Source organism: Armigeres subalbatus, chromosome 2, assembly GCF_024139115.2.
Source record: "Armigeres subalbatus isolate Guangzhou_Male chromosome 2, GZ_Asu_2, whole genome shotgun sequence".
Classification (NCBI taxonomy): Eukaryota; Metazoa; Arthropoda; class Insecta; order Diptera; family Culicidae; genus Armigeres; species Armigeres subalbatus.
Genome location: NC_085140.1, coordinates 323,313,574 through 323,337,697, shown reverse-complemented (window position 1 = coordinate 323,337,697; position 24,124 = coordinate 323,313,574). Strand labels below are relative to the sequence as shown.

The window sequence follows — 24,124 nt, the reverse complement described above, 5'->3', positions numbered from 1 at the left end:
AGAAGCATTCGGAAAATTCATGAAGCGGATGAAGGCAAGAAACAAACAGCTCAAAGATTCTCACATTAACACTTGATAATCGATAACGAGAGAAATAGCAGCGGTATTCGTCATCTCGAGCAAATTATATCTATATTAACATATCGATTCGTGATTCATTAGCTTGCGTCCATCACATCCATCATATTCTGCATCATTTTTTTTACTTGTAGATACCTACATTTGACGATTTACCTAAAATATATCTAAAGGGATTTCTTAATATTTTTCCATTAGACTACCTTTTGTTTTGTGGATAAATTATAGATGAAAACATAAACATAATCATTTGTTTGGAAGAAGGCAAATTTTCCAATTTACATTATCGACACAAAAACATAACAAAATGCTGAAGATGTTTTCAAATAACGACGAAATACACATTCGTTGATATATTTTTATATTTCAATGGTGGAAGTAAAATGAAGAAGAAATGTTTCTTCGCGGTTTCTTTTCCAACAGTATTTTATCTTCCACCTCAAATTGATTTTGATAAGAAATATTAAGAGAGGGTTGAAAACAAGATTAACATATAGAAATAGAAAGTTGACGATAAGGAATAATAGGATGAAATAAAAGTTAACGTGATACGAAAAGCATGAACATTCATCAAATCGTCATCATTATCATCATTGAATGCTTAACTATTTTTCTACAACAAGTATGATTTTGAAAAAGTATCACCAACGCGAGCTTACTCACAATCTACACAACTGAAAACCGAAATATGTCACTCCAAAATTACGAGGTGACAATGCTAGAAAGAGACAAAAGATAGGAAAAATAACACGGTGTGTAGTGCCTCCCCGAGTCACCTTGAAATCTGTTTTCTTTCATTCTTGTTCACAAAAAGAACATAACTTTTTTCAAATGCGTCTAATTGATTTTGACCTTATTTTTTGGAATGACGATTATGCTCTTAATTCAAACTATTTTGGTCAAAAATGCACCCAATAGAAAGAATATATTGCGATCTATCTGGTAGTAACGTCAGCCGAAATATGCAGAATAGAGCGAATACGAGTCGTTTCAAATTTCAAGGTCAAATACAGTTACGCCAATGTTTCAGAATGTAGGAAAAGCATGATATCCATACAATGCATAATACATAAATGACGTTTAGACCTTCTCTCTTTCCAGTGTTGTTAATCTTTTTAGAACCAAATATAAATTACAGTTGTGCCCCCGCATCCAAGCAAGTAAGCCCAGGCCAGGGGGCCGAATGTTTCCCTCCCGAGCACAATCTGACCGAGAATAGAACTCGCCATCTAAGGATTGGCAATCCTACCTTACTCGACAGTCTAACTGGAGAGCCTCAAACTCTATCACACTAGGTTCAAAGCAATAAAACCCATTATTTCCCACTTTATCTCTTTGAAATTACCGCCTCAACCCCGGAATTCTGTTAAAATCCACCACACATTTGTTTTTCGAACATTGATAACCGTAAAATTTTCGATCGATGAAGGGGTTGTACCGTAAGAATACTATTTCTCGTGCACCAAGCTAGTGAAGTTAGTTTAACGACAAATATTGATCTTAAAATAAAAACACTTAGATTTTCAAGTATAGATGAACACATTTCCACAATTTTTTTTACAACTGTAATCAGCCACAGTTGGGAGCTTTCACGGTAGTTATCCACAAGTGTGGTCCGTGTGCGTTGCGCTTGAAGTAGATTACCTTTTCCCAAGCTGCATCAAACGATTGATATAAATCGTACGATTTGTTTATCAAAAATTGTACAACACATTCATTCGATAGAAATCGACTGTTCAATTCCAGACTATCCAATCGCGATTCCTGTATTGGTGCTTACTTTCCTAGGAAAAAAACACGTCTGAACCTCTATCAAGGAAAACATCCCATCACTCTGGACTAGTAATAAAGACGGCTTGAAACTGGACGGATCGTGAGCGCTGTGCCATCAAATGGACACAATTCCACAACATTTGTCTATCGCTAAATAAATTGCGTAAAGTGAACTAAAAATACTAAAAAACGCCAACCGGAAGAGCAAACTATATTTGAAATTGAAATAATACACACAATTGAGGTCACATCGTGATAATCTTACGACCTATACCTAGTAATTCGAACCCTGAAAGGAGTAATATGCGGTGATATGTGCCGTCAAGTTCTTATCAATGGACCATATGACGGATAGGAGTAACACAAAAAGCAGCAATTCCTAAATGCCGTAGTGTGCTCGGAAGAAGAACAGTGTGTAGAAACCGGAGAAGAAGTTGTAATCTTCCTCGAGGAGAAGTGTAATGGTGCGGCACAATTTTTGGTCAATGCTGGAATCGTTGGAAACTGCCCCGGTGGATTAGTTGGTAGTGGTGTGTACAAGGAAGAAGGACCTCTCTTTCGGCAGTGTGGCGTAGCCGAGGGCGGACGTTTTACCGCGTGGTGATCTTTCGCGGCTCTGTAAGTGCTCGAACGTCGTCTTACCTCGCCGAGAAGATTATAAGTGAACAGTGAGAGGATACCATACCAAAATGTTGGGAATTAAATACCTAAACGAAGCCCACCTGAAGGGGTTTGAAAAGTACAAAGTAAGTATAACATCTATACATCCTTCCACTGGCTAGATTGTAGGTGTATATGAATACACAGTGCAAAAATAGTGTTGACTCGCGAATCCATGTGCAATATGCATATACCGTTTTGAATTAAATACTGAACGTTACTCCTATTCCAAACACAAGACGGCAACGTTTTAACATCTTATCTTCAATTTTGATAAATGTGGTGAATTAAAGATTACTACGGATAAAAATAAGACGATTGAAGTTCAAATGACTTTATAGAATCAAGTGCTCCTTATATAAATCTTGTTCGAAATTTGAAACAAAACGGTAAATGCATTCACGGTACTGCATTATTAAGAATAATGAGAAAGAACTATTTAGCCAGCGATTCTCAACTATTATCTCATTCGGTTGTGTAGCGTTTGAGATACATTATTTTTTATTAATTCGGCATGATGTAATCAATGTTGTCCATTCAATAAAGCTAAGATAAACTACTGTTTAGTGTGGTGTTGCCGTAGTTAATAATAAACGAATTGAACGTATTTTTTTAATATTGTATGTTTTTGCAGAAAATTATATTTTATATTTGTCTTCTTGCAATGAACAGCAAAAAACATGATGAAAGGAAATTCGCAAATTTTTAAATTGTGACAGAATCAAAACTCAAATTTTCATAATTCACGATTTGAGTGCAGAGCAATCCCAACGGTTAAATTTTGTTTGTAGATTTTTCTTCGAGATATTATTCAACTAAATATTCCAATGAACCTTCAATTCACTTGAAATCCTGCGACAGTTGATTAGTTTTTTACTTATTCAAAGACAATCCTCACGGAATCCAAATTTAGAAGTACTCGCGTTTTCAAGGGCACACCACTCAATACGGAAGTATCGCACAACTGTCATTATTTATTATTTTACGCATGCTGCGATGCAGCAAAACTGAAATAATAAAAATGACAGTTGTGCGTTATTTCCGTATTAAGTGGTGTGCCCTTGAAAACGCGAGTACTTCTAAATTTGGATTCCGTGAGGATTGTCCTTAAATCAACTGTGTGCCTTATGCTGAATATGAATCTGATTTTTGTAGTTTGACTTTTGAAGTCTCTCAAGAAACCATTAAACCAGCTGATGAGGATTTATAGAACGCATACATTGAGAAGCTATTCTGATGTTGTTATATGGATATGAAAAAAGACGCTGCATATGTAGCTTCTTTTAGGCGAAAATGAGGTATTTATTGGATTTTTTTCCATTGTCAATAACATAGCTCTTATAATATGTACCCACAAAAGATGCGATTTCAGCTTTACGACCCCTCTTCTGACCACTGTGAGTTGTGAAGCTTGCATAAGAACCAGAACCATCTTCTCATAGGCCCTTCACATTTCTGGTACAGCATTTTGGCATTACATCAGGGTTGCTGCTGTTCAGCGCTTCATATGCGTTGCAGCTCTCGGGCAATCCGAGCCATAACCGGAAAAGCAACACTTCTTTGCCCTTAGTCTAGACCAGGCTTGTAAAATGTCATCTGCATGCCATTTGACTAATTTGTTCATAACTTTCTTTAGAAGCCAAATCTATTCCATAATTTTAGATGTACTCATAACGCTTGAGTAGGGCTATATTTTTGTCCAAGGGTACATTTCTCTAAATATAACATCTGAGTCTGGAGAGTGAAAACTCTCCAAAATGTCACGTGTCATTTGACATAATGTCATTTGAATGACATTTTGCCTCCCACGCCCCCCCGAGCAACACACATGTTGTATATCAGTTACTGATACTTATATATAACCGAATCTGGTTACATATGAGTTACTGCAACCAAATCAACGTGATTTGTGCTGCTAGGGCCAGATTACATATTTACAGCAATGTCTTGTTCGACAAAGTTCTAGACACATTTAAGCGCTATAAGTTCGTCATATCTCATGAATCGATAGCTACCTTCTGAAAAAAGTTCTGGGAAAATTAAACAAACGAATGCAAATGACATTTTACAACACTGGTCTAGACACCTCCTTTGGATAAGATTATCTAGGCTAGTCGCCGCACGCTGTTCTCAATAAAACTCTCTTAGACGAAACGTGAACAGGCTCCGCCGTTTGGCTGATTCCAGGCCACTCGGGGTATTGCGGGGACTATGGAACTCTCTACTTGGAACACCATTGGATAGATTCTCATTGCCATTGAGACCACTATCCTGCTTTTGTTACATTTTTTGAGTGAAGAATTTTGAGGAACCACGAACAGTGAGACCTTTCACTGACGAATCCATACGTCATGTTTCACATATTTAATAAGCAATGTCATAGTTCTCCACAGGTTTCATACAGTCTCCATCATCCATCCATCTCGTGCATCTTCGACCCATTTTGAAAATTTTGTGAAATACATATAATTTTTCGCATCGAACTGCTCGAATTCATGCAACCGTAGCAGATGTAGAGATTCATCTAACGATTTCGAAGGAATGCTACGCCTCGGTACTTTTTTTTTTTTTTTATCTTTCGTTTATTTGGAAGGCTCATTTGCCGTGAAGCGTTACGGAGCCGAAATCAAGTTTAACAATACATTTCTTGATTCTTATACATAGTGTTAGTTTTGGGGAACCGAAAGACTCGCGGTTTAGTCGAGGTTAGGGAATACAATAATACAGTAGGAAAGGAAAGGATTTTAGGGTGCTTAAGTAATTACGATGCTGATGTTCACAAAGTTGACGTTCCTCGCATTTTTACATCTGTAACGGGACAAACAAACTTTTTTGGGAGACAACAAAGAGAGGAAGACATACGGAAGGGATTAACGACAGACATGGAAAATGTACAACAAGAGGAAGACATTCGATATGGGGTATGACAGACAAGGAATGGGCAGGCAATGATTACAGTTTTACATCAGCAACTTTCAAAAATTGGTGGACCAGGGACATGTACTCGAGATCAAGGCCCGACAACACTTCCCTAATAGGCTTTGGTTGTTTTCCTCGGACCCGGAGATGTTCAGTTAGCGCAGATCTGGGGCCACGATGCTCCTCGCACGCCCACACGACGTGATCGATGTCCTGATAATCCTCGCCGCAAACACAGAGATTTCCTTCCGAGAGCCCCACTCTGAAAAGATGTGCATTTAGAGTGTAGTGATTGGACATTAGACGGCACATGGTTCGAATGAAGTCTCGTCCCATATTCAATTTTTGAACCATGGACGCTTCGACACCTGCGGGCGAATTGAATACAGCCATCTACCCAACTCCCCATTTGTCCATTTCTGTTGCCAGCTGTTCAAGGTTTCCTGACGAACTAATGTGAAAAATTCATCGAAGGTGATTTTCCGATCGTAAATCTCACCTTCCATAGCGCCCACCTTAGCCAAAGAGTCCGCTTTCTCATTTCCCGGGATCGAGCAATGAGAAGGGACCCAAGCCATGGTGATTGTGTAAGACCGTTGTGATAAGGCACTCAAAGCTTTCCGTATCCCATTCAGAAGATACGCTGAGTGCTTAACCGGTTTCATTGACCGAACAGCCTCCAAGGAACTTAGACTGTCGGTGAAGATGAAAAAGTGGTCAGGAGGTAGGGATGCGATTTGCTCTAGAGAATTGTGTATAGTTGCTAGCTCAGCAGTATACACGGAACTAGGCTCTTTGAGCTTAAAGTAGCACTATGAAAAACGTTAAAAACACTGAAACCACCATTTTTGACCCGTCTGTGAAAAAACTTCTCCTCGCTGGCGTGCCCGTATTTGTTTGCAAATAATGGAGGTATGACCTCCGTATGAAGGAAGTCTGGTATTCCATGAACCTCCTGCTTCATGGACAGATCAAAAGTAACAGAGGAACTGTAAGAGTCTAAGAAGTTAGCACGATTGATATCTACCGAAGAAGGGCTTACCTCCAGCGTTATGTACCAGTGGTAAATACTCATGAATCGAGATTGAGGGTTTTGTTCGAGCAGCTTCTCGAAGTTATCAATGACCAATGGATTGAGAACCTCACAGCGGATGAGGAACCGGAGCGATAATTCCGCGAAACGATCTGTTAGTGGCAGTACTCCCGCAAGTACTTCCAAGCTCATCGTATGTGTCGAATTCATACATCCTAACGCGATACGGAGACAGCGGTACTGAATCGCTTTGAAGCTTCAGCATGTGTGTTTTAGCTGCGGACTGGAAGCAGAAACTACCGTATTCGAGGACCGACAAAATGGTTGTTCTATACAACGTCATAAGATCTTCGGGATGCGCTCCCCACCATGTTCCGGTTATTGATCACATGAAGTTGATCCGTTTCTGGCATTTTTGTGTTAGATAAACAATGTGCTTCCCGAAGGTGCTTTTCGAGTCGAACCAGACCCCGAGGTATTTAGAAGACATGCTATGAGTGATTGTCTTACCCATCAGTTGGAGCGGGAACTTTGCTGGCTTATGTTTTTTTGAAAAGACAACCGTCTCAGTTTTCTCCGGAGAGAATTCAATTCCCAGCTTCGTAGCCCAAGTGGACAAATTGTCCAGAATATCTTGCAACGGTCCTTGCAGATCAACCGCTGTTGGCCCCTGAAACGGATACAACACAATCATCTGCAAGCTGTCTCAACGAGCAATTCGGCATGAGACATTCATCAATGTATCTGACGTAAAAGTTGTAAAGAAACGGGCTCAAACAAGAACCCTGGGAGAGACCCATATAGCTAATTTGTGAAATTGTTGAGCCACCTTGAGAAAAACTCATACGCTTCTCTGACAACAAGATGCATAAATAGTTGTTCAAAATTGGTGAAAGTCCACACGCGTGGAGTTTTTCGGATAAGACATCGACGCAAACAGACTCAAAAGCCCCTTAATGTCCAAAACACTGAGCCCATTTGCTCTTTTTTAGCGAAAGTAAGCTGAATTTCTGAAGAAAGCAACGCAAGACAGTCGTTCGTTCCTTGCCCTGCGGAAACCAAATTGTGTATCTGACAACAAACTATTCGATTCAACCCATTTGTCTAGCCGGAAGAGAATCATCTTCTCCAACAGCTTCCGAAGACATGACAGCATCGCGATGGGGCGATACGAGTTACAATCCGACGCGGGTTTTCCGGGCTTCTGGATGGCTATCACCCTCACTTCCTCCAATCATCCGGAACAATGTTGCACTCCAGTAACTGATTGAACAAGTTCAATAAGCGCCTCTTCGCGACGTCTGGGAGGTTTTTGAGCAAATTGAACCTGATTCTATCCATCCCTGGAGCGGAATTGTTACATGAAAGGAGAGCAAGTGAGAATTCAATCATCGAAAAGGGACGATCCATATCATCCCTGCCAGCAAAAAGCATCACGTAGCTCTTGCCTCACCGGTACCGAATCCGGACAAACTTTCTTTGCGAAGTCAAGTATCCACCGCGACGAGCTTTCACGATCTTCGTTTACGGACGACGCGTTGCGCATTCTTCTCCCGACGGTCCACAGAGTTTTCATTGAAGTCTCGCGCGATAAACCTTCAACAAAGTGCGCCAATATCCGCGCTTCTTCACTTTGACCAGTTTCTTGAACTGGATTTCGAGCGCGGTGTATCGTTTGTGAAGAACGATCGCCCGTGTTTCCGAAATTCTTTGAACGCGGCGGATTTCTCGCGATAAAGTTGCGTACACTCGATGTCCCACCACGGACTGTAGGGTTTTACGAACCGAAGCTCCTGGCACCGGCCGACGTTGTGCCTGAAGAGCGCTTTCAAGAATCAACTGCGATAGAAACTTGTACTCTTCCCGCGGGGAAGTGCTTCTATAGACTGTATGCCATCGCTGATGGCGTCCGCATATTTGCCCCAATCGATGTGCTTCGTGAGGTCATATGATAGATCGATGGAAGCAGATTGCTTATGTCCATTGGAAATCGAAACTTCGATCGGCAAATGATCACTACCATGGGGATCTTGGACCACCTTCCAAGTACAGTCCAACGATAATGAGCTCGAACAAATGGAAAGATCTAGACGGCTATCTCTTGCTGGAGGAGCCACTCGTGTAACTTCTCCTGTATTCAAAATTGACATATTGAAGTCGTCGCAGAGGTCGTATATCATTGATGAACGGTTGTCGTCGTACAGTTCCCCCCAGCCTGTTCCGTGGGAGTTAAAATCTCCCAAGAGCAACCGTGGCTCAGGCATAACCGAGCAGATGCGAGAGATCTCTTCGAGATATCGCGGTGTTTGGAGGAAGATATATCGAGGCGATACTGAGGTCTTTTCCTCGAATAGTCACCTGACATGCGACAGCTTCGGTGCCAGACATCGGCGCAAGATCGACTCTATAGAAGGAGTGCTGTTTTTGATCCCTAAAAGCACCCTCCATATCGATTTGCCTGATCGCGGCGGATTATGTTGAAATCAGGAAAATGAAGGTTCACATCTGGTGTTAGCCATGTTTCACATAAAGCAAAAGCATCGCATTGTAATTTGTTAACTAAAAATTTAAAATATCTAATTTTGGAAGAATACTTCGACAGTTCCACTGTAGAATCGAAATCATGTTACCCTTTATTGACTAAATTAGCCATCGAAGGATACAAATGACTCGAGGAGGGGCATTTTTGAAGCCAGCTGCTTCAGGAGAAGAGTCAGAATAGGAAGAACAGTTTTGACCATGCTCTTCACGGAGTCGAAAGCATCAAAGAAGTTGAGGATGAGCTCCATGATGCCAGAAAGTGTGAACATTGGAGCGCTCGGGAGTTCTTCTGCTCGCTCTCTATGCTCTCTTTCCGACTGGGAAATCGCAAAAATTGGGGCATCTGAGATTTTAGATGTTCCCGGAAGCGATGGAAACTCTCGATCATCCCGATGTGAAACCACAAAAGTTGAACGTTTTAGAGTATTTCCACCCGCTTTGAATTTGACCATGTTGGATTGGGGCTCACTTTGAGGCTGTTTTCTAGGCTTTTTGAGGGTCGCTGGCTCTGTTTTATTCTCTTCCTCGTTGAGCCATTGAAAACAAAGGGAACCCCATTTCCAACCTCGGAGTCAGAGCTACCTTGATCGTCCAAAGGAAGAGACGAGTAGATGGTGTCAGAAACGAGTGGCGGAGCGGCCTTCCTCAACATTTCGGCGTAACTTCGCCGAGAACGCTGCTGGAGAGACCGCTTCTGGTGTATTCGCTGCTGTATGTACGTTGGGCAAGCTTCAAGAGCATGTGGAGGGCTTTCGTTACAATAGACACGTTTCGGTGCTGGCTTGCACGCGCCCTCCACATGCTTCTCTCCGCATGATGCATTAGCGAGGTTTATTGCAGCAGTACTGGAGCGGTGTGGCCCAGCTGCTTGCAATTAACACAATTCATCACCTTCGGTACATACAGCCGAACAGGTAGACGAAGTTTGCCAATCACTACGTAGTCAGGCAGAGCGGACCCGGAAAAGTGACGCAGAAAGAGTCAGACGGGAATAATACGCTTCTCTCCCTCCTGCGACACCGAATACATTTGTTTGCAATCCAGTATCGTAACAGGAGGCAGAGAAACGTTCTTGAAACGACCGAAACCTTGTTTCAAATCGTCGCATGTCATACTTCCTCCGTCACCACCCTCATGATCTCACACACTGCTGACGGTAAATACACCCTATATTCGAGAGTGAAAAGCTCACAGGTGGCAATCTCGTTGGCCTGTTTGCGATCACTGACCGTGACACGGAGTTTACTGGACCCAACCATGTCAATGGTCGTGACAGACGAAAATCGCTTTTCCAGATCTTTGCTGATCTGGCTGATATTCAAACGTTTGCCTTTGGGTCGAAAGAAAACAACATACGGCCCACTAGAGTCGTGAGGGTAGACCTTGGGACGGGGGCTCGTAGAGGAAATTTTAGCGTTGCTGGTGTCCATTTCATTTTGGTTTGGAACACCTGAATGCAACGAAACATCTGACATGGAATACGAAGTACCTCGCCAATCTCTGCCTTTCGCGCATTGCGGACACGAAATGCGCCGCTGCAGCGAGGCACAATCTATTTTAAAACTAAACAATTATCACAAGGACAGAAAAAAAACACACACACACAAATTAATGAGAGGGGAAGACGAGTTAAAGAAAAAGGAAAAAAACTATTCCAATAAGGTGGAGAAGAGAGGGGAACAACGAGAGGGAGCTCAAGTAAATACTTGCGTTCACACTGCTGTATCGCTGGCTAACGGTTCTGGCAGCACACACTGACTGGATGAAAAATCGCCGGGGCGGTGGTGCGGTCGAAGCGAACCACGTTGTTGTTGGTGTTCTTGCCGCAGACAACACTGCAACTGGGTGGATGGATGGTGGTAGGACGGCAGCGTCTGTGTTGGTGGAGACGCACGATGGATGATAACTGTCGGCGTGGGGCGATGATGCCTGCGCCTGCGATGGACGCCGAAGAAACTGCAAAACTTTGCGTTGTCTTGCAAAAGCAACGAAATGGCTACTTAACCGCTTCAGCTAAGCACCACTTCCACTCAAGCACTATGCTTCAAAACACTTTCGGAAAAACCTCTACCTGTACTTCAGGAAAAAACAAAGAGAAGCAGACCGTACGCGGATTTACAACCGTCTCGCTCGGATGCTCGACGTGGAATGCCTCGGTACTGTAATAGGCAGTGCCCCATTTTTCTTCCGGCCTCATCCTGATCAGGAGGTCTTGTTTCCTGTTGGCGGCGGCCTGAACAAAATACCAGAGCTTTAGCTTCAACTCATTGCTAATATTGTTCTTGCCGCTCATGAACTCGATAATGGCGTCAACCTGCTTGACGTGGTTCCACTGGTCGTAGCAATATCGGTGTTCAGCACCGTGATATTGAAGGTCTCGCTTTGTGTGTATTTGTTGGGTGCACTTCCACCGTTCTCCGCTGCTACTCCGCCAACACAAAATCACATATGCTAGCGAATAAATGTACAAAGTGGAGGCCATTTGACTGCTTGCAAAGTGTACGTATATGGCATCCACTTTGTACAATTATTCGCTATGATATACGATCTTGTGTTTGCTGCTTAACTCTCCCCTTTTGGGTGGATACCTCATGAGTCATCAGTTCCCGCTTCGCAAAGGTTATGGTTAAGATCAATACTTACGGTCTATTGGGTCCTCCTTACCGCGGCCATCAAACCCTGCTGGAGTTGTCGTCTACACGATACCGTGGTTGTCTATCAATGCAAGCATGCAGGGAGGCTATGTGAGGATTAACATTTGCGTGTTCAAAGGCGGATCGACACAATCAGGAAGACTCATCTACTCATCAACTCCACACTATTGTGACACACTATTTTTTTGTACACACATACACGCTCACATTCACGCATATCGCTTAAATAGACGAGAAAAAAAAATTGCATTTGGAAAATTCTTCTTGGTTGTAGACTAAGCTTGACTAAGCCAGCCCCCTGAAACGGCTGTCATCTGCATACAATATGATTGAAGCCGAAAACTTGGTGCTATACTTGGTGCTAGCTGTCAAGGTGTGGCTTTAAGCACGGAACACAGTGACGCATGCAACATAATCGCTCGAGGAAAGATTTAATTCAAATAAAAAATAGATAAAAAGTATTTTTTAAATTTTGGGCTCGATTTTAGGCTGTTTTTAAAAGAAAAAGCGCACCATCTAAAATATGTTTCATAAATTTATTGCAATTATCTCTATAGCTGATTCGTTCATTTCAGATACACATGTTTAGCTATAGCGCAAAAGTTATCAGCTCTGTATTTGTCACAATAACAAATAGGTACCAAATTATTAATAATAACAAATTTGTCAAGTCTGCCTGATACCCATGTCGATATCTAAACAGTTTGATATATGTCTGAGGGAATTTGACAAATATTTGGCATTGTGATAAATAGTGGACATTTAATTTCTAATGCATCGTTCTGTTAAAAAAACAATTTTTTTCAAGTAGAAAAAAATAAGACTGCAAACCAATTAACTGATTGATCAGCAGTGATTCATTTTTCCTCCAAACAATACACTGACAAAAATCCAATCATATTAATTATGTGTGGCACATAATATTTTGACTATAGCATTTCCCAGATAACGGCTATGCGAATTCGCATAGCATATATGTGGAAATACACATAACCCTTAATAACTAATAACCTTTATGTGGATTCTTCTATAGCAGGTGGCGCACATATAATTTATTTGTGAATTTCTTTAAATATTGGCAAATAAAAATGTGTGGATTTTTATTAGTGTAGAACACTATTCTCGTTGGAATCTGAAGCAAAATAAAACAAAAACGCGTGCATCTCCAGCAGTGTTCTGTTCATGCTTGAATTTTGTTTGAATAAATAAAATAATTATTTATTTTGCTGCTCAGAAATGCGGCGTAATTGCAAAGTACATTAATCCGAAATCCACAGTTAAAATAACGCGTTCAATCGCCAAAACATACAAAATTTTAATCTCGTGATTCAATTTGCAGAAAATAGAACAAAGCTGTGCAACAGTCAGTCAGCTAAAACGGTTCAGTTTAATGCAAAATTTTATCCACAATGCGACATCCAGTTCCAGTTGGATCAAATCAAATGTAAAGAAAAAAGGTTCCAATAGTGTTTCATAAAACACCCGTCGATAACACGTACAATGACTAAGTAGATTAATTTATCTTAGTTTTGACGTCCACATTATAGTGAGCTAAAGTTTGTAACCAAAGAGTTAATGCGTCTAAATCCAATAGATGAATTGAGTTCGTCACTAAAAAGTGGGTGTGTTGTCTCATCCCTAGTAACATTTTGGTTTTATACTGGTTTTATAATACTCTTGTAGAGTAAACTGTGGTCTTCAAGAACGTTATAAAAATTAAATTTTACTTTGGAAATCTCATACTGGCAGTTCAACAATTAACGAATAACCCTGCTTGCAGACCAAGATTACTTTTGATAGATTTACGTTTTAATGGTTTTGGTGCACCAGCCTTTTTTAAGACTGGGTATTTTTTTAATCTTCGAACTGGCACTTTCAAGTTTAGGGTAAATGTTCCATTTTGGACCCCTAGAGGAAGTGCTACCCAATATCCGCTTATATCTTTCAAATGAGACGTGTGATACAAGCCGAAATCACATAATTTCATATATGAATATGAATATTATTTATGGAAAGGAAGTTTGAAATGGGCATCGGATGTTTATAAATCGCTGAGATTTTCAACTATCTGAAATGAAAATATTCTTCGTTTTGGACAGTGCAACATATTTTGGACCCCCAAATGTACACATTTTGGACACCCTCTTTTAGTCTGTTCAAAAATGAATTTTCAATTTGCACAGGTCATTTGAGCTGAAGCAAAGTCTTATCTTTCGATTTACATGCATCAATGAGAAGATTGCAGTGATTTAAATTTGCAATGTCAACATAAAAGATATTTTAGTTACTAGATAAAGATTGTCGCTTCGGTTCCCTTTGTTCTGCTGTCCGAAACATGTGTGGTACATACCTGTCAAATCGTATGGATTTTCCTTCTTTGACATTTAGCTCCCCTATCCTCGCCAGCAAAAGATGTTCCGGACAGCGACGACAGCGACAATCTTTATCTAGTAACTAAAATATCTTTTGTCAACATGAACTGATTGTGTTCGTTCTGAGATATCAAATGATGTATGCTTTGAAGCGTAACGCATTGTAACGCTTGCCTTCTTGAAAAAATTGATTTCATTAACATTTCATTCAAATTTCAAAACACATTTGCAGCAATCTTATTTGCATAAAGACCATGCGGGATTCAGCAGCGGCATTGAGTTTAATTCAGATATCAAGAAAATGTTGACAGGAGGGTCCAAAATATGTAGGGCTCCAAATCAAGTTGGTTACCCTAATTTTCGGTAAATGAGATGGACCTTGATGTTTATTTTCAATCGGATTCTGATAAACTTATTTCTCGAAGGACCTTAGCCGGCCTTGTAAACATACTGTGAAACAATATAAAATTTCCGGTTCAGGCATCCCTAAATTGTCAAAATCGGATGATAATTGACAGAATTACAATGTATTTATTTAATTCCTCTCAAAATTTGCTTAACCCAGTTAATGTGGTCATGTACAGCATCTACGAGCGCTAATGGTCGCTTATTTTAACCCTTAAATGCGCAATGTTGTTTTAAAACAACAAACCGAAAATTATTTTAATGTTAATAATTTTAATGGTAGTTTACGCTAAAAATACTTTCGACGATTTCTAAAAAAAATCGCCTTGCGCCTGTAAGGGTTAAGCTCTGTTAGTGGAATGTCTAGAAGTAATTTGATCAAAAACGGAAAGCAGTACGGGGTTGGATTTTGCTCATACTGTGTATCAAGTGTGATATCACAAAATAAAATTTGAAATAAAAAATTGCGTTTATTATACACTAGAAGGAATGTCTAGCCACGTACTGCTAACCGTTTTTTATTAAATTGCTACTAAAATTTTTGAGATAAGTTTTAAAAAACTTTCCGTATGTTTTCCCCGTAAAAATAAAATATAATCCTTCGACTTCTTCTTCTTCTTCGTGCAACATTTATTCGCCAATAATGATAAATTCATTAGGATGATAATGATCGCTGCGATGACAAACGATACAAGATAAACGTGAAATAGATTGCACCTTACCAGAACATGTTAAATTGTGGCGGCTATCGAAATTGTTTTGTTTTTTTTTTCGGTGATAATTTCGGCTGATTTTGATGATAATTATATTGTGGCAGCTATTACCACATGTAAAATGATATGGAAATGCTAATATCATCTTCCAAACTTGGACGTACATGTTCATGATAGAATTAGAGGCGAAAGTATAGAATTGATAGTTCCGTTAGGATACGGCAGGCATGAAGAATGTTTTTATAGAAGTCGATTTGAAAGCGAGCGGAGGGCAATATTTGTGATGGCATATATCACACGACCTTCCTTCTGCCAAGCTCCCGTATGAAGGGGGAGGGAAGAATATCAGTGTGGAAGCTGATATATCTCCACTGGCCAGCTTGGCAGAAGAAAGGTCGTGTGATATATGCCATCACAAATATTGCCCTCCGCTCGCTTTCAAATCGACTTCTATAAAAACATTCTTCATGCCTGCGATAGTTCCAATTCTATACTTTCGCCTCTAATTCTATCATGAACATGTACGTCCAAGTTTGGAAAATGATATTAGCATTTCCATATAATTGTAAATCGTTTAACTTCACGTAGAAGTAACACACACGAAATCATTAATTTACATGTAAAATGCTGGATAAATGACGAAAACAGAACAATATAACTTAAGTTATTGAAATTTAAAATTTTCAGATCGAAAATCATTTTGCGATACATAATTAAATACCCGCGCGAAATGTACGGTACAATATGAACGGAGCTTTAAACATCAAGAACAGCACTAGCGCCACACCAACAAACGGTGGTTTCAAGAACTAGTGCTTGTTTCACGGGGTTGGACTAAGCAGGACGGTAGGGCTGGTAGATAGTAAAGTACAGTAGATAATACGGGGTTCAAAGTACGTACAATTTTCTGCTACGATGCCTACTAATATCGTTTTCGGAGGTCATCAGAGAGCCCAAGTACAGTCGGAATTCGCTGGTTGGGATTTTAAAACTAGTGTCACTTTTTAGTTGGGCCTCCGCTTGTTGGGACATGGCCCAACTAAAAAGCAACCTTACATCAAAATTCAATGTTAACACGGAAAACGGGATTGGGCGTCACTGAACATCATTTGTGATGTTCAAGTGGAAATACACGTGTTCAAATGGCTGTCAGTTGACCCAACTAAAAAACCGAATTCGCTAGTTGGGTCGAGGTCGTGGCTCAGTGAAAAAAAAACAATCTAAAATCTATTTTTAATTAAATGCAACAACAAATGTACAGTTATTCTATTATCAATTCTATGATTTCTTGGAATTATTGATTAAAAGCATTTCATTTACAATTTTGTTTACATGCGTTAACCATCTATCGAATTTCCTGAAATAGGCAGATATTTCCCCGATATTTCAAAGAGCTGAAGATAGTGGTTCCGGTTTGCCAACAAATCAATCGATATTGTCTAGTATTTCCGTAAACGACATATTTGTAGATTTGCGGTTCATGTTATATCCTATATCGTTGATTTGTTAGCTACACATTCCGGAATCCCATTGAACAGGCCATCAGCATATAAAAACTTCGCTTGCTGAGGATCAAGTAACTTGGCCGGTCGTGGAAACTTCAACTTCGGTTGGCAAAATCGCATGGTAGGTGTTGAGTAGTTTTATCTTACTCGACGCGAATAGGTGTGCTTTGACTGATAATAATATTTTCCCTTATTTCTCGGTCCATGAGAAAGTCCTGGTGTTCAGTAAACGCACTTGTGATAGCTGATACTTAGAGCTTACATTTCATTTCGAATTTCGCCTATGATATATTAATAGGAGCGTTCGCCCATAAATCCCACATCTCAGGCTGTAGCAATATTGTAGATACTGACCATGTTCACCAATTTATATAACCTAATGTTGATACTGTCTCACTCTTTCTTTCTTTGCTGTCTGTCTTTGATCATAACTATTAGACGCATATGGTCCGATCGTAATCAAACGTCAAATGGTCCGGGCTCTGCCAAGCCGCACCAATCGGTTTTTTGACTTGCTTGCGATATTTTGTTCGTAACAGGAAAACGAAAATCATTTCATACCATTTTAAACGTACATTTGTTGAAGGATATCCTCAGTTATGGGATTGTATCCGATATGATTTATGATCAATTGAAAATCTGTTAATAACAGATTTGGGCAGAAAAATCGGATTTGGCAGAACCCCGGCCAAATGGAACTTGCTGAAAGTAAATCCGTTGAGAATTATTTAGCTTAGTTTAGACGAAATGTGTGTGTCAATGGTTTCTACTCCGTGATTGGAAAAACTGGTATTTCACTACGTTCCAAGTGAATAGGTTTTGATAAACCTCCTATTCTAGCAGTACAGTACACGCTTCAGCAGTACTCAAATTTAGAACAATAACGGCGGCGGCTAAGTTTTTACAGTCAGTTGGGAAAGGAAGGGAATGTAAATTCGTAGTTTTTGTTGCTACTAGACACCGATAATACCTCTGTATCCCATCATTACCATGGAAAGGAAGTTTTGTTTATTGCTTGAGGATTTAGCTTGGAAAGTGTTGTAATTCATGCAACATTTTTTTGAATGCGGACGAGCCTGGGATTGAATCCACAACTTCCTGAATTCAGCAGAATCATTAATCACTAGACTACCGAGCTCGTTCAAACCTATCGACGCTTAACCCTCAAAGACCCAGGACGAACCGATTTTTTCCAAATGACTCGCATTCAGCACCTGATCTTCGTTTGAGCTCAATGGGAATAGCTATATTTTTGCCCTGATACATTTTAAGAGCGAAATTCCTGTTCAGGTCCGAGTTATTGCTAAAAATAAGTGTGCGCGGGGGTCTTTTTCCCTGTAATTCGAACATCAACTCAATGTTCTGGCCTTGTTTACGTCCGGAATTTACAAATCAACCATCAAACCATTTCTAAAACATATTTGCAGGGTTCGTATCGCTCACTCAATCTCAGGAGCACATGATGCTCCCTCACGAAAATTTTCGGGGAGAAATTGCTTTTCGGAAAAAAAAACAGCATGGAGAGTGATAACCATTTTTCGCTCACTTCGATTGCCGCCAAACGTTGGTTTGCTCTTTTTATTTCATATTCGAGTCTTTTCGTGGCATCTTCAATGCAAATGGCAGTAGCTTATGTAGAACAAATAACTAAATTAAATTAATGATTTCGTGTGTGTTACTTCTACGTGAAGTTGAACGATTTACAATGATATGGAAATGCTAATATCATCTTCCAAACTTGGACGTACATGTTCATGATAGCATTAGAGGCGAAAGTATAGAATTGATAGTTCCGTTAGGATACGGCAGGCATGAAGAATGTTTTTATAGAAGTCGATTTGAAAGCGAGCGGAGGGCAATATTTGTGATGGCACATATCGCACGACCTTCCTTCTGCCAAGCTCCCGTATGAAGGGGGAGGGAAGCATATCAGTGTGGAAGCTGATATATCTCCACTGGCTTCCCAGGAGCTCAATGAATTCTGTTTGCAATTGAAAGTGACCTTCTGAAATTTCGACCAGGGTCGGAATCAGGGGTTGAAATGAGGAGAGCAGGGGCCATAACACCAATTACAATAAAACTGGGAATGCGACTGCTCAAACTTCAAGAAAACACATCAGGAGCTCAATGAATTCGGTTTGCAATTGAAATTTACCTTCTGAAAATTCGACCAGGGTCGGATTCAGGGGTCAAAATGATGAGAGCTGGGGACATAACACCAAATTACAATGAAACTGGGCAGGTTAACGAGAAAATCCGTTGAGGATTACCATATGGAAAGTTGCATTTTGTACGCACATATACATACACACATATTCAAACGAAAAGACAGACATTTGCTCAGTTCGTCGAACTGAGTCAATTGGTTTATAACAGTGCCTTGACCTTGACCTTTCAAAAAAAGTTCTCTTTTGTAGTTGTATGATAGCGATTCGGTACAACTTTGTTGTACGAGCAAGATAAGAATAAAAAAAAATTCGGGTAGAATACGGCTAAATAATAAACGTACGGGAGTTAAGGTGCTGCTGAAATGAAATGAACGTCCATATTATGTCCCACATCCGATGAAATAAAAATACGTCCAGTGATAAACAGGTCGAACACGTTGAGAACCGCTGCATTAGGGCTTCCGAAATCCTACGACAACTACAGGCTGAGTGTCTTGAAGCAAACAATCATGTCGAGATTATGGTGCAATTGTGAGCATCTATCTACCTACCTACACACAGGGGCAAGTTAATATTTCCTTTAGTATACGTTGATAAGACGCATTTCAGAGCAGTTATTCGCGAGTGAGAGCTGATTGTCCGACCGGGAGCCGCGCAATCCGGTCGTCGACCAGCGCAATGTGTATAATTAATGCCACTTTGATGAGATGACTACGATTTTTAAACTCATTGTTTTGTGGAATGATGATAGATAGTTCGGTGAAGGACGTTTTTAATCAAACAGTGGCCTGATGGATGGGGTTTACAAAAATAGTTTGACATAGAATGTGCTGTGCATATTAGGCCGTTACAAATATTTATTTAAAATTATGTCCTATTGGTCTCCGTAAAGTCAAGGGAGATGATAAAAAATACATATTAAAATGAAAAAAATCAAATAAAAAAAAAACTCCTCAGATTTGTTAAAGAACGTTTTGAAAATCCTCAAAATTATTCGAATATTTTCTTGTTGCCCCCTCAAAATATATTATTTTAGGCAGAAAAATCCAAGTGGGGGAGACATAATTGTTTTATTTTGTATCGGCCTTATATGGGAAGCAATAAAATCATCAACATTCTTCGAATTATCACTTTTTCGGGGCAAATCACCTATTTTTGGAGGATAATATGGCTTTCTATCACATATGCGATGTACAGAACTTGGGAATTTTCCCGGCGCTGCAAACCTGTTAGCGGGTTATACACCGCATAAAAATAACATTTCTATATAAGAACCATGGATAGCCTGTATTATATTACACTTATTGATGGAGGACTATTTTTTCATTTTCGATATGGATATGGGAGTACATTTAAAAATTTGCTTAAATCACGTCGTCAATAAACATCGAGAAGCAAACATTCGTAATCATTTTTTTAAATTCATTGATACCTAGTGTAGGCCTGATAGCCATTAGGTACGTCGTTAGTGGATTCCTCCAAGGACGAGTAATGGGATGATAAAAGTATATTTATTAAATAGGTTTTAATTTCGAACCTATGACGCATGTTTTGACCTCAATTGTAAAACCTTCTTCTTGTACTTGGCTCGGCTTTACAACTTTGTTTATATAGATGCATTACAATTATGTATACGTTTATACGACCAACAAGAATCGATGACCTGCCTACATTCCATGCCATGAACTTTCTTCCTTCCTCATCATAACTGCGAGATAAGACTATTTTTGCGCATCGTGTTCCCTGATAATTCGTTCGAATTAACGTAAAGTAAATATAACCCCCCACTTTATTACAGTACAGCTGCGTAGACACCAGCATACTCAGCGTTCATGTGATGCACCCATTCTGGAACTGGCTGGTGCAGTACTTCCCCCGATGGATCGCCCCCAATTTGCTCACATTCACCGGGTTCATGCTGACGGTGATCAATTTCCTCCTAATAGGATACTACGACTTTGGATTCACGGCGGCTAGTAAAACGCCGAACCCCATCCCCGACTGGGTGTGGATAATGGCGGGAATTAATTTATTTGTAGCTTATACTTTAGGTAAGTGTGAACAGGAGAATATTGTTGATAAAAGAGTTGTCCCTCAGTTCATTCTCGATTCATAACTAACAAATTTTGTTTCATAGATGGTATTGACGGAAAACAAGCTCGACGGACGGGTACGAGTGGACCGCTGGGCGAATTGTTTGATCATGGTGTAGACTCGTACTCCACACTGCTGATCCCAGCGTACGTGTTCAGCTTGTTCGGGAGGTTCGATTTGCCTCCTATGAGGATGCATTTTGTGATGCTCAACGCCTATCTAAACTTTTACCTGCCACATGTGGAGAAATACATCACCGGGGTGATGTTCTTGCCCTGGGGATATGATTTCCTGATGTGGGTACGTATTATAAGAGAGGAAACCTCTAATAGGATCATAATGCTAACAACTTAGGTTTTTCATTTCAGGGTGTTTCGTTAACGATGGCAGCTACTGGTATTTTTGGGCCAGGAATTTGGCAGGTGCCTATCTTCGGCGTCAATTCATGTGTGATTTTTGAAGTAACTCTTTATGTGTCTGGTTTGACCACAAGTCATCCAATTATTTTCTACAACATTTACAAGTAAGATTACTTAAAGACAATCTCATCGCAAATCATTTTGACAAACCAGGTGATTTTATATGAGCAGATCATACCGAGATAAAACCGGCAAGATGCGTCCTTTCCTAGAAGCATTCCGACCGATGATTCCTCTGATTGGTCTGGCTGTGGTCAGTACCATCTGGGCATTCCTCACCCCAAACAGTATTGTAAACTTGGAACCAAGAATGTTTATTGTTCTTAGTGGAACAATTTTCTCAAACATTAACGTAAGTATTGGTGCTGTATTTGAAATATTTGGCAAACGTTTCAAAATTTCGATTGAAAATATTCTATCGAATCGAAATCGGAACAAAATTCAAACTATTTTCCCTACACAGTGCCGACTGATCGTAGCCCAAATGACTGACACGAAGGCTGACCTCTGGAATGGGCTGCTCAATCTGATAACCGCTGCAACCATCGTTTGCATATTTCCGTATACAAGTCTAGGCATTCCTGCTCTGTGGATCGAGTACGAACGGAACATCCTGTACGCGCTGGTCCTGGTCGTCACCGTGGCCCACCTGCACTACGGCCAGGGAGTGGTGCGAGAAATGTGCTCCCACTTCCGGATCCGGTGTTTCAAAGTAAGCCCGAAAGTCTACGCTACTACCACGCTAGATAGTACTACTAAAAATGGCAGCCAACCTAACCACCACCACCATCTTAACCCGATCGCTGCAAACGGTCTCTCGGACCGAAAGAAGCGAACGTAGACTTAGAATAATAATAATATTGTAGAGTTGTTTTTGTGATGTGACAACCCCCTAACAAGGCTGAGACCCCGTTCCTATTTGATGATTGCTCTGTTGTGTTTGTTTTGTTATGTTTGTCAACGGCTAGAGATTATTTTAATAAACGATTCAAATATTAACTTGGCGCGTAGATCTGGGCCAGTGGTTCTTGATTCATGAGGTACAATCCACAACAATAGTAATCAATTTAATTATTTTGCGAGTACTTACCAGGTTATTTGTATATTGTTGAGTTTTTGAGCGCATTGGATAGATATGAGAAATTTAGAAAACTTTCGGAATACTGTTAGCATTTTACATTGCATCCCTTTTCTAATGTATCGATAAGGAAGGTATAACAATGAGACGTTAGAGGAAGATTTTTTCCTAAATTATGTCAAGACATATTAGTCAAAGTAGATAATATTTAGTCTTAGTTCAACTATAGTGTTCGTGGCATGATACAAATTCCTTTTCGTTTCACCAAATAGTGCCTCTCGTCCATACGCTTTTCCTTTGATGGTTGATGCTCTATCGAGCAGACAGAAGACTGCAGTGTTCTCCGAAGGACGAGATCTTTTTACGATCTTTTCTAGAAAGCTGCCTAAAGGCGAACCGCATGAATCGTCGCTAAATTAGCTAATCTCGGTTTAAGTCACCAAGAGCACCATAGTTCTTAAGAGGTTTCTACTAGTGAACGTACAAATAAGCATTGGTTGATTCTATAAGTCATATGATTCATTTCCAACTACTCTACGAAAACGGTCAGCAGCTCAGCCGCGGCATATTTTGAGGTCATCGTCGTAAATTAGTCTGCATCGCAATCGCTGAGATGGAATTCATTGAAGTAGAGTGCGAAGAAAGTTGTCCCTCACCATGTGGATTTCAAAACGACATTCGAATCTGGAAGATATATACGAGCCAAATTAAACACAGTCTTCTACGAAACATGTAGGATTAGAGTGGCCCAAGCTTATATGGAAAAAGTGAAAAGTCTGGAATTTCAAACCTTGCACCCTTAAATGACAGTTTGGGGGTCCCAGAAGCTCCCCTGAAAATTTCAGCTCATTCGGTCCAGTGATTGGCGTGCGCAAATGGCTCAAAGTTTGTATGAGAAAAGTGATCCAAATGTATGGGGAAACGCAACCGTTTCAGTTTTCTTCTAGGTGGCGCTGTAGTCGACGGATTCCTGTTGTGGACAAAATGTAGAACCTTTTTATATAAGGAAGCGACTGGTGAAGACCGGATGTAAATCCCTTTGAAATTGGCCAAGTTATAAGCATCCAAAGTCGAGGGTGTCGAGTGTGTCCCCCAGGGGTGTTTAAAATGAGAGCAACGTACCACCGACCATTGGGGCGGCGATGCAGGCGTATTCGGTGCCGTGCGAAATTAAATGCATGATTATCACGCAATCTCGCGAATTTTTATCCGATTGGTAAATACTTTCCGTACTCTGTACAGTAGTGTAGCTAGAGAGGGTGGGGGCGACTTACCACTGAAGCCAACGAGCTGAAGTTTTTAAGGGGAGACAAAATTCATGAAATATTTATAACAAGTTGTTTTCGGACATCGTGATGCCCGTTGCATCAATTTTAGAACGTTATGATATAATCGTTACAGACAGAGTGACAGAAGGACAGAAAGACAGAGAGACCTGGGATATTATATACGTTATATATTTTTCAAACAACAGTTTTAATGTTTATAGCATAATTTATTAACTGTATAAAACTACAATGTTATCAACAAACAACACTTATACCTATATTAATTATTTATTTCAACTGCTAGGCCTTCCTTTGTAACAGAGCGAGTGCAACCTGGAAAATTTCGCCTATGCTGTTGAAAAACTTTGAGAAGATATTGAAACTGTTCTTCATTTTTTGTCAGTTTTCCACAAAAATCTTGAACTAGTTTAACTCCTCTTTCAG

At 40.2% G+C, this 24,124-nt stretch overlaps 1 protein-coding gene across 12 annotated transcripts in view; it reads left to right on the top strand.

Annotated features, from left to right (window-relative positions):
• Positions 1-24,124, top strand: part of LOC134212690 (ethanolaminephosphotransferase 1) — a 44,046-nt gene that overhangs the window by 9,574 nt on the left and 10,348 nt on the right. For 4 of the 12 annotated variants that reach the window (XR_009979325.1, XR_009979326.1, XM_062690766.1 and 1 more), the window contains exons 2-7: positions 1,825-2,597; positions 20,620-20,872; positions 20,959-21,215; positions 21,284-21,438; positions 21,506-21,686; positions 21,798-22,046. Coding sequence is in view for 10 of the 12 variants with exons in the window: in XM_062690766.1 (XP_062546750.1) it covers positions 2,541-2,597; positions 20,620-20,872; positions 20,959-21,215; positions 21,284-21,438; positions 21,506-21,686; positions 21,798-22,046 (1,152 nt within the window). In the remaining 2 variants the exon portion in view is untranslated. Of the gene's footprint in view, positions 1-1,803; positions 2,598-20,619; positions 20,873-20,958; positions 21,216-21,283; positions 21,439-21,505; positions 21,687-21,797; positions 22,334-24,124 lie in introns of those variants that run through there. The other 8 variants (XM_062690761.1, XM_062690763.1, XM_062690757.1 and 5 more) reach the window with 4 other exon arrangements.